The sequence below is a fragment of the Teleopsis dalmanni genome, chromosome 1 (genome assembly GCF_002237135.1).
Source record: "Teleopsis dalmanni isolate 2A chromosome 1, ASM223713v2, whole genome shotgun sequence".
Classification (NCBI taxonomy): Eukaryota; Metazoa; Arthropoda; class Insecta; order Diptera; family Diopsidae; genus Teleopsis; species Teleopsis dalmanni.
In genome coordinates this window covers 231,906,246-231,917,838 of record NC_051846.1, presented here as the reverse complement: position 1 = coordinate 231,917,838, position 11,593 = coordinate 231,906,246, and the positions used below count along the sequence as shown (strand labels likewise).

Genomic DNA, 11,593 nt, shown 5'->3' with positions numbered 1-11,593 from the left:
TTATTTTCATAATTATTAAGAACTTTCTTTGATTTTGTATACATATTTGTTTTATAAAAACAAATATATCTAGACAAACTAGATAGACAAACTCTAAACATTTTTGAACAAAGACATAAGCCAGAAGACGCTTACAGATCATTGTTAAATTTAAATTAATCCATAAAAACTATTTTAATTCGGTTGAATCTAAATGTGATCTGATGGCTATTCCAAATTAACTATGTATCAATTGCATGAAAACTTCTTTCAGTTTGCTTTTAACCCTCATCTGATCACTTCTCAATAATACTTGAGGATCGATTTTGACTATCATTAACGGTTTCTTATTCTTTCGAATTTTAGAAATTACAGTTCTTGCAAATACAAAGCAAATTGAAACATTATTTTAATATTGTAGATTAGTTTTGCCACAACGTTAATATCAAATCATTTTCCTTTATCTTATGAATAGTAATTGAAATAGTTGGATATAGGAGCCTAGTGAGGAAAATGAAAAGAAATTAGTCCATAAGTACAAAGAATATTTAAAATTATTATTATTATTATTTAAACCTTAATAGCTTCTTTTAAACTTAAGTTATTTTTTTTTATAAAGTAATTTATAATTAATTTAGTCATGCTTTCGAAATGGATACCGCGTTCGTTCCCAGTTAACTAAATAGAACAATGTGTCGACAATCATAGGTCCACATACCCATTTGAAGGTGTTTAAGCGAAATAAAATCAATATTTAGCGTCGAGATGTGACAATGAATGATCCACTACTACTTCACGCTGGAGTCGAAACGTTATTGGTATGTCTGGAAGACGATATCTCAAAAAACGGCTTTAAATGAAGAAAAAAGTGCTGTTTAATCAAGACCTTCTCTGAGGTCGCTGGATATACTAATGAAATTGCGCAAAATACATTTTGAATTTCTTCTTCTATATCCACCTTATTCACCAGATTTGACCCCCAGTGGCTATATGTTCGCTTAGAAAAATGTTCCAGATGAAAGGTATTTGCTCAATAAAGAAACCATTGTCAAAAAAAATGCATATTTGTGTTGCTGTAGATCCTAATAAATAAAGTTCAATTTTGTTAAAAAAAATGGGCAAATTTAATAGCCGATATGCTATACTTCATATATCTAACATCTACATTCAGGACTTGTATCTTAAGCAGATCACATTTAAACACACATAGCTTCGAAATAGCCTGAAAAAAATTCTTAATACTATATAAGGTCGAGAAAAATTATGAGCATGAACTTGGATAATTGTATGGGTGCCACAACAATTTGACAACTATAAATAAAAAACATAAGAGTAGTAGGTCATGTTATTGCACCCGATGAAATCTATGTTGTGGCAATAGTTGAAGCTAAGTTCGTCCAAAACTAAGCTGAACTATATTGAACTCGATATAGGAGAGTTAGGAATAAGTTGTTGAAAAACTTAAACCCATAATTATGACAAATCAAGATAGAAATCACAGCAGTCAAAGATACAAACAGAATGTTGATATTGGAAAGCATTGTACACGCTATTGCTATTGCATTCGTACATAAGCCTACACATATATTTCCCATCTCACTTTGAGGCCATCCTTTAACATAAATAACGAAAGCTTAAATTAGGTTATATTGCATTTTTATTTCTAGATATATTTCTAAAACTAAATATACAACTTTGGATTTCTTTTAAATTGTAATAGTGTATTTATGCATATAAGTATATTCATGTATAATTTTATAGATATCTCTTTCGCAGAGACTTACAAAATATTTCTCTTCGGGGATATTAAAGTAAATTTGTTTCGGAAAAATTTGTATTAAAATATATAAAAGAAAAAATTTTAAAACTTCATCGTACATTAGCGATTTCCTTTCGTGTATGAAATTAAATTATCAATAAAAGTAGGATTTTATAAAAATGTAAAAGGATTTCAAATAAAAACCTTCGAGTTTTCATTTTGTATCAAATGTTTTGTTTTTAATCGTAAAAAATAAAATAGTTTGTCATTTTGAATGTTCGTATTACGGTTTTGTTTAAAAATTAATTGCTTTGTTTTTTTTTAATTAAAATTTTTAATATTTTTCTTACTCTTCTAAATGCTTTTGTTTTATATTTTATACGTATGATATTTTATTATTATTTTATATTTGTTATAAAACTGAAAACGGTGCTTACATAAGCTAATATCACTATTTCTACCAGCAACTTTTTTATTTCCTTTAATTTATTATATTAAAAATATTTCATTGTTTTTAAGTAGATTTAATAAAAAAAAAAATATTGTGAAAAGCGATGGAAAATAGAAAAAATTATTTACGATTTTTTTCAGTTAAAAAAAATTGAATTAATTAAAAAAGTTTTTTTTAGTAATTAATTTGGCAACCTTTAGAAGGAAATAATATTGCACATAAACTAAATATATAAAAATTAGCTTTAACAGATTCTTTGGCACATAAACTTAACTAATATTGCACTTAGAAAATGATACGAATCGATCTGGCAACCATTGCTCAACAGGGACTAAGACTTCTCCAAGGACTTTAAGCGAAATATTTTAGAAATTAATTAATTAACTAATGAAAATTAAGCATCATTATGTTATTTGATAAGACACGCAATTTCTAAACTGAATAAAAAACAAAATTTAATTATATTGTTTGTATAAGACATAGTAATGGGCGTAACCATGAGAGTTCATGCTCCAAATCCTTCTTAACTGTATGCCTAAAACAATATTTTATTAAAATAAATGAATGAATCCCAAGAATGGTGTTAACCTAAAAAGCGAAGTTATGGCATATGTTAGATGATTTTGAATGTTAGAGTCCTAACTGATCTGATGTGATGAACTAAGGAGCGAAGGTATGGCTTGGATTAGATAAATTTGAATTTGAAAAATCTATGTCCCATTCTAGAAATATCCATAGACATTGTGGCTATATAGTGCTCAGGTAATGGAAAATATATATTAGCATCAGTTTAGTTACATTGCTACTGGAACTTCACACTACTTTGAACATAAGTTCCAAGACAACATATATAAAATGTGTCGAATATTTAGTCGTATCCTAAATTTACTATTGATAGCAATTATCTAAATATATTTTATGAAAAATTTATTTTCAAATCTTTCAAATCTATTTATTATTATTATGTTGAGGCTAATTGAGTCAATGCATTTGAGCACTTTACTCTGTATTAACAGCGAGGTTTCTTTATAACCCTTATCTATGCCTTGACTGGATTATGTTTATCACTTCATCAGACTAAGCAATAATTGACAGCAAATTAACAAAACTCTCGGTTGAAACATACAAGTCAAGTACAACTTTGGGTCAGCTATATAATTAACACTTACTCTGACTCTAATACTGAAACTGTACCCTGAAATTTGGCGGAACATAAGTCCAACCCTTGGTACTTGTAGACTCAAAAAATTATTTTATTACAAATAATTATACATAAGATTAAATTTTAAAAGACCACTGATGATGTGTATTTGGCAATACTCGAAACAATTGTATGGTCAAATCAGTTAAATAAAAATAATAAAATTTTGTTGTTACAATTCACCACTGTTCGAAAAACCTTCTCAATAAATTAGAGAATGATATTTCAGTGTACAATTCTGGTTCCGATATTTCAACTTTTTAATATAATCCAAACATATGACTAATCTAACTTCTAGTTCTAATAGTTTGAATTATTTATGCAAATTTAAGTGTTCTTATTTGCTGAATATAGTAATTACTTTATTATTATGAAAACAGTCCTAAGTTTCTTAAGAGAACCATCTCATCTTATCTGAGAATCAAAACATCATAAGAGAACGACTTGATCTTCTTTTAGGATCTGAACTTCTTAAGAGAACAACTTAATCTTATTTGAGACCCTAAACTTCTTTTAAGATTAACATCATCTTATCTGAGAGCAACATGATCCTATCTTAGATATTAAGCTGCTTAAGAGAACAGCCTGATCTTATTTGAGATCTTAAGTTCTTAATTAAATAGCCTGATTTTATCTGAGACTCTTAATTTCTTATAAGAATAACATGATCTTATCTGAAATTCTTTTCTTAAGACAGGCTCCTCTTATCTAAGAAGGAAGACTTTAAGCTTTCTGGACGCTCGTAATTGATACATGAATGTAAATTGAAAAGTATGTAGGGAGAGAAGAAGAGAGAGGGAGGGAAAGGTTGAGGGGAAAGAGAGAGGAAAAGGTTGAAGAAAAGCCAGAAGAAAGGAGGGATGGACATAGATAGAGCACTCCTTTTCTTAAGACAGGCTCCTCTTATCTAAGAAGGAAGACTTTAAGCTTTCTGGACGCTCGTAATTGATACATGAATGTAAATTGAAAAGTATGTAGGGAGAGAAGAAGAGTGAGGGAGGGAAAGGTTGAGGGGAAAGAGAGAGGAAAAGATTGAAGAAAAGCCAGAAGAAAGGAGGGATGGACATAGATAGAGCACTCCAGTTCTTTACGGCTCCATAAATCTATGAAATAAAGAGATTATTTTATTCTTGTCTTTCGAAACATTTTTTCTTCAAGACAACATTCCATTTCATATAGACAGATTGAGATATCGGCTCTATATAATCAACAAATTATAAGATTTTTACAATATTTTCTTTCATTAAATCAAAATATTTTCTTCGCCAAGACGGCATATACATCATGAAATATTTTTCAACTAATTTTGTTAATTTTGCTTAAAATTGACAGTCGTATTTCCTTCATATTGCCAAGATATAATGTCATTGAGTATTAGGAGAGCTTAAAGTACAGTTATAAGTATAGTCCTCTAATAAATGTTTTACAATGGTTACCATAAATAAAATATACTATAATTGATTGAAGAACTACATGAATGATCCTCAATATAATTTTTCCATAAGTAATTAAGTGTTAAGCTCTTAGAGCAGCGATTTTAAGTATTACGAATGCATTTTTTGGTTTAATTTTTTCGTTAAAATTATGTAAAATTAATCAACAAATCTTATGATATTTAAGCTTAAGTCTAAATTAGTGTCTTTATATGAAATTTAAATATATGCGATGATGTACGAGTATTTGATACGAGTACGTAACATATACCTCAGTATTATTATAGTAAACATAGCAGTAGAGTTGGATGATAATATATCGTCAGATTAGTTTACTAAATTAGTATTTTAAGTTTTGCTTTGCGTATAATTAAAAAGAAATTAGAATTGCATAAACATTTGTTTTTTTTTCTTTTTTTGTTGTAAATTAATTAAATACTAAATTGCAGCACAACTGCAGGAGCGCACTTTAAGGATATTCCATCATAAGAGTGCATTTCGCTTATAATAGCTAAGGATTACAATAATGAGTTTATTATGTTCATAAATGGTTAAATAGAGATTTGTGTTATATGTTGTGATATTGTCTGGAAGTTCACTACTGTTTTTTTTTGCTTCTTACTTTTTTTTACTAATATTAATATAGTCTTGCTTTGCTGTTGTAAGAATTAAGTTTTTGTCTTATTGTTTTATATTGTTTTAAAGCAATTGCGCTATGACTGGTTCTATTAAGCACATGTGTTCGGCACCGCGTACTGGCAAGCGATTTAAGCAGAAGTGTCTTATCATGTCGGGGACTGTCTCGAAAGGGCGACTAAATTGACCAAGTATATACTGTCCATTTTCGTTGCGTTGAATTCGCATATGCATAAAGCCTTTAGCACCTCTGAAAGTGAATATGATACACTCAATCATTAAAAATATTTTTTTCTATATTACATTTAGATACTTACTTTAGTGAGAGCGAATAATCTTGTTTGGTTGATTCGCAATTACGCACCAGAAAGCTACCTTCATTTAGAGGCCGCAAAGTAGTTTCAGCTTCGATGCGAGTTATCGCTCCATGATACCAACTAAATTTATATAATAATGATAATTATTGCTAAAACGTATTATGAACATTGTGAATTACCCTTGACGTTCGAGTGGTATTGATACATCTATTAGATCTACAGCTGTTGACTGTGATAAGTTTAGGTTGAGTTCCTTTGTGGAGGAAAGGCCACGTAAGTCCAAGCTGCCAAATTTATTCACCTGACGTGGTTCATTTAAATTTAATGTGAGATTCTGACGAAAGATGACGTTATCTGAAAGGAATATAAAAGAAATATTAAGATTATTTAAATGAAAATAAAGATAGCAAGAAATAAGTAAGATTTGCTTTGTTTAAACTTATAAATCCTTTACACAAAGTTATGGAAAATTGAATGATTAAAGTTTTAAGGTAAAAACTTTAGTCATATTATAGACAATTCCTGGCGTTTCCAGCATATAATTTGCGATACATTGAGTCTAATTGAAAAATTGAATGTTTGGATGCTTAAATCTGTATCTTAAATCATCTGAACACTGCAGAGTACAACTGAATTTTGTATTTGGTATTATTAATTTTGAATTTTGAATCCATTGCGTTAGACTTCAGGTAATGTTCACTTAATACCGCATAATCTTATAAGATAACAATTGGTGTCTCTATTTTAAGAGACAGAAGGTAAACAGAAGTTATAAGAGTAGAAGGTTAATAATTATGGTTATAGTTCCATTCTAAATTTTTACGGTCTTACTCAAAATAATATTGACTACATCACTGTCTTTCTCAATTTCTACAGGAAGTTTGATATCGATTTTCCATTTAGCAACACATGGCTATCGGGAGAGCTTTTGTTAGACAAGGGTTGAACCATATAAACTGATCGCTCAAAAATAGGTTGCGGTGTAGGCAGTGGGTTTTTTTCGGAGGGAGTGAATAAATACATATAATATAGTCACCCTGATCACTTCAGGTGAAAGTAAACGCAATTAGGAAAGCGATCACTTCCTATTATTCCTTCCTGTTATTATAGGAATGAAATATATTGATAAGATATTATTCTATTATTGAATAGGAATATATATAGATTATCAGATGTTCAGCTTGTTTTTAAGTCCCTGAGTACTGAATGCAAAGTTCCGTAATAAAAACTATATTTAAATTCGTTTTTGGCAGATACTCAAGGGGAAACCTTTGAAAAATGAAGTAGTAATAGTTTGAAAACCTCAGAGATGTATGAGCAGTACTATATCTCAATTGCTTTCATATATCAAAACGTACAAACAGATGCAGTAGAATTTGTATTATTAATTAATTTTTTAGATTCTTGGAAAATTATGTGCCCTCATCACATTCGTTAGGTTCCTTTTATTTCTTAATGGCACATAAATTTAAAACTCTTCGAATTATTACGAAGAGACACTTTGGAGTCTTAATTTACACATAAGGATTTTATAACACCAGATATAGAATGGGATTAATATAATATTAATATACGAATATACGAGATTAATATACGATTAATATGGATATATAAAAAGCTATTATGAATATTAATTTGAAATTGTTTCATCATCAAGACACACATTTTGAGGCCTTATGAAAAACATACCAGCAAAATAGCATCGTTAAAAGAAGAATGTCAAGAGGAATTATTGTGGGAAATGTAGGAAGAATTTAATAGGTGTTCGTTTTTGATTTTTCTTGTTCTCCACTCCAAAATCTAATATTTTTCTGTAAAACAATCATGGAATAGTAATAATCTTGAACAAGACTGCTAGACATAATATGTGTATTCGTAGAAAAAATTTTGCTTGGTATCTTCGTTATGCCAAGGACTTAAATTAGGGTTATGTAAAGAGATAACATCACTAAGAATAGAAATGTTTACAAAACTATTAAAAACAAAACTAAACTTCCAAATAATTAAATTTATAAAAATCCAATAAATTTTTATGAGTTTTCTAATATAACAAAATCATTTACTGTTGTTGTTTTCTTTGCTACTGTGACAGAATTTGGAAACTTTCTCAATATCAACACTTCATCTCTATCCCTTAAATGAATTCATAAACTGTTGTCTAGTTAATCCCTTTGTTGACTTGAGCTTACACATCCATTAATCATCAATAACATTTGTGCCTAATTCGTTCAATAAATGCGAATGCGACAAGTAACATATGCGTAGCTCTGTTTGGCAGAGTTCAAACATTCCCTCGTACTCGTATCCATAGTTCGCAAATTCTTATCATAGGCATATTGTGCGGAGCAGCAATTCCATGGTTTGGGGTTAATTAAAAAGTTTCGAATGCCCGAGCTTTGACCATTGTTAGAATGTTTAATTTATGGTTTTGTGTGCGTTCCAATATTCTATAACTTTTCACTGCAACAGCAAAAATCGTTTGGACGACAGTCTGGGTGTGGGGTTGCTTATTGTATTCAGCTTGCGGTTGCAATGGCTTTTCGTGCAAAAACTGATTTTATGTTGATTTAGCTTGTTTTCACAAAAATAATTTTCTTTACCCTTCACATAGTATACTGCTTTATATCACAACCCAGAACGGTTATAGTTTAAATTGATGGACATGAATGCATTTGCGGACAGTTTATTCCGAAAATGAGCTTCCGTAAGCTGCAGTGTGTTTTAATGGATATAAAATGTGCACTTACCTAACTTCATGGCGGCTTTGTTGTCATCACGCATTGAATGGCTGGACGATGCTTGAGATATGCCACTCGATTCAGTGCTGTGTACCATGAGATTATTTATTTCCGTTTGATTGGCACGTAGTCGGCGTCGTAACTTCGGCATGTCAAAGGGTAGATCACCCAAATCCACAGAAGTTGCACTACCAGAAGTGCAAGCATCCTGCACATATATTAGACAAATTAAACGAATTTTTAAATGAAAATAAATATCTATGTGTTACTCACCTGCTGTAATGTTTTTCTGCGTCTTAACTTTGGCATATCGAATGGAAGATCACGTAAATCTTGTGGTAGCCCAACACTATTGCTCATTCCCCCGACGGCGCTCATGCCACTGTCGTTGGTTTTATCGGAAGGTGGAAAATTTAATTTTGGCAACGTGAACTTTTGAAAACCAATGGCAGATTTTCCATCCTCACGTGAGTGCAAAGAGATGCCACTATCCGAACCAAGCATTTCATCAGTTAAGTGCAATAATGTTTTATTTGCTGGTGCTCTTCTCTTCTTGAGTGCATCAATTTGTAATTGTGGTATAGTGCGTGCCATATCCACATTTGCTGCTAATACATGTGATTGTTGTTGTTGTTGTAGTTGCTGTTGTTGTTGCTGCTGGACTGCATCTTCAGGCGTTGTGTTTTGTGTTTTATTCTGTTCTGATAGTTCTGATGCCGGCTCTTGTGATGATTTGTCTGAAATCGGACTTAGGATATGCAATTTGGAATGAATGACAACTGGCGCTCGTAATGGGAATGCGACGCTCGAGCTGCCAGATTCAGAGCTATGTGAACTCAACGATGTTGAGTGCCTTGACTCTGAGCTGGAAGTACTGCGATTGCCTTCGCTGGTGCTCGAACGCAACGATTCCATGCTGCCACCACTACTCGATGTGGCAATGCTTTCGGTCGAGGAGTAATTATGCTGCCTGCGACCGCCATTTCCTACATGGTGGTGGTGGGAAGCGTGGCTTTTACGTAACTCCAGCACTCGTCCAGACTCGAGCACAAATGAACGTGGCCTGTCACGAGTTCTGGAGTTGCTTGTCGATTGAAGATGTAAATGATGTGATGTGCTTGATGGTGGATTCACATAAGCGCTATCTGTAAGGCTGTTCTCATTACTGGTGCCGATTGAAGAGCCCAGAGCATGTTGTTGACGTAGTGTTGTTTGTATTGGAAGACGTAAATCGCGTAATCTGGGATGGGCTGGATTGGAAGATGGTAGATTTGGTGCACTCTTAATGCTATTCATAAAAAATCGATCATGCTTTCCCGGAAATTTTATAGGCAGCGGTGCTGTTGATGGTGGCGATGGTGTATAACCACGCATTGGCAGTTGCGATGAGGATGTGCATGTAGTGGTTGTATTGTTTTGTTGATCCACATTTTGCTCATGTATATGAGCATTGGCCAAATCATTAGAAAGTCCGGCGATATTGTTCTTATCAGCTGTACAAGAATTGTTAGTAGTTACACAGGTTACGGTTAGTGGTGAACCACTGCTGCTACCGTTGCCGGAATTAGTAGCTTGTTCTTGTAGAGCTTGGTTTTTTGAGTTTTTTAAACGTTTACCTTCTAGACGACTTTTACTGTGCGATGATTTTGTTGTGCGCATTTCTTTTGTTGGTAAATTATTGCCATTATTTAATTGTATGAGTACTGAGTGATTAGTTATACGATCGACTTCGTCTAAATCATCATCCGACTTAGCTATTTTGCAATCAAAAGCAGTTTCATAAATTTGACGAGTGCGACCTGACATCTCGTCGTCGTCTTCGTTTAAACAGTTATCGGATTGATTATCGAGAACACTGTGAGAGTTTGCTGTACTCAATTGTTTATTGTCCGGTGAGCAGTCTTCACATTCATGCACGCCTTGTGGATGTACATAAAAAATACTACGTGGTCGAAAATAATCATCTATATCATCGCCAATAGTGGGTGCAACGCATGCACATACTGCAGGTCCTAGCAGTCTATGTGGCGGCATGGACAATAAATCTTCCTCAAATGGCACACAATTAGAGTTTTCGTTATCGTGATTACAATCAATGGAAGCACCACTAGTGTTAACGGCGGTATTTAATGGTTGTACGTTACAAGTTTTACGTACTAATGCTAAGGCTTTAGCATGCCACTCACGACGCTTCTGACACTCACTGCAGTCCGATTCTTCTGATGTAGATGTTGAGGGAGACTCGCAGCGTATAATATGAACACCGTCTTCAGTGAAGGAATAACGTTTTGGAGTGTCGTTAGCAGCTAATATGGTACTGTTTGTTGGTTCGGTTTCTTCGAATTCGTCGTCTTCTTCGGCACGTTCTTCGCGTTCGGGTACGTCGAGACTGGTACTCTTACGATAAACACCAATATTAACAGGCGGTTGTGTTAATTGCGGTGGTTCAGAAACAGTAGATTGCCGACTTTTGTTTTTAGTTTCTTTGTCAGTGACACTAGACGCAGTTTCTTTCGACTTCAATAAATCGGAATAATAATATGGCGACGGATTACGTTTACTAGTTTCAGTAGGTGCAACAGCTAGTTTGCGTGGACTACGGTGCGATTGTGGTGGCAATGGGCGTACTAGATCATCCGATATGCTATCAGGTGAATTAAGTTCAGGAACTTTTATGGAATGGTTATCGTCTTCATCATCTGATGATTTTGGTGCAGATGAATCTGAAAGTAATATCGATTTGAGAAAGTAAGATAATTAGATTTTATTTTACATAAAATTTAAATTAAGTGGTTAAGCCTGAAGCTGAAGTGTGAAATTGATTTAAGAGGTTCATTTCACGCCAGAATGCTTAGCGGCGTATTGTGAAATAGAATAAGCGCAAAAAGGACTTGCGACAAATTAAAGTAATTACATTCCATCGCTCCTTGTAGTCCTTAACCGCGTTTGCTTTACTGCAGTATGCAAATAACAAAAGGCAAAAGTGTTGATTCGCCACTGAAGTTGTTTGCAAACTTTCTATTCGCTATTTTATTTATTAGTTGCTGCAATCTTGAAAAGTTTTAAGAATAAAGTAAAT

At 32.7% G+C, this 11,593-nt stretch overlaps 1 protein-coding gene across 1 annotated transcript in view; it reads right to left on the bottom strand.

Moving 5' to 3' along the window:
• Positions 1 to 4,695: 4,695 nt before the first annotated feature.
• Positions 4,696 to 11,593, bottom strand: part of LOC119667648 — an 8,899-nt gene continuing 2,001 nt past the window's right edge. The window contains exons 2-6 of the mRNA XM_038076955.1: positions 8,788 to 11,237; positions 8,524 to 8,722; positions 5,956 to 6,130; positions 5,777 to 5,896; positions 4,696 to 5,709 (exon numbers count right to left, since the gene is read on the bottom strand). Coding sequence (XP_037932883.1) covers positions 5,523 to 5,709; positions 5,777 to 5,896; positions 5,956 to 6,130; positions 8,524 to 8,722; positions 8,788 to 11,237 — 3,131 coding nt within the window. The 3' untranslated portion in view covers positions 4,696 to 5,522. The remainder of the gene's footprint in view (positions 5,710 to 5,776; positions 5,897 to 5,955; positions 6,131 to 8,523; positions 8,723 to 8,787; positions 11,238 to 11,593) is intronic.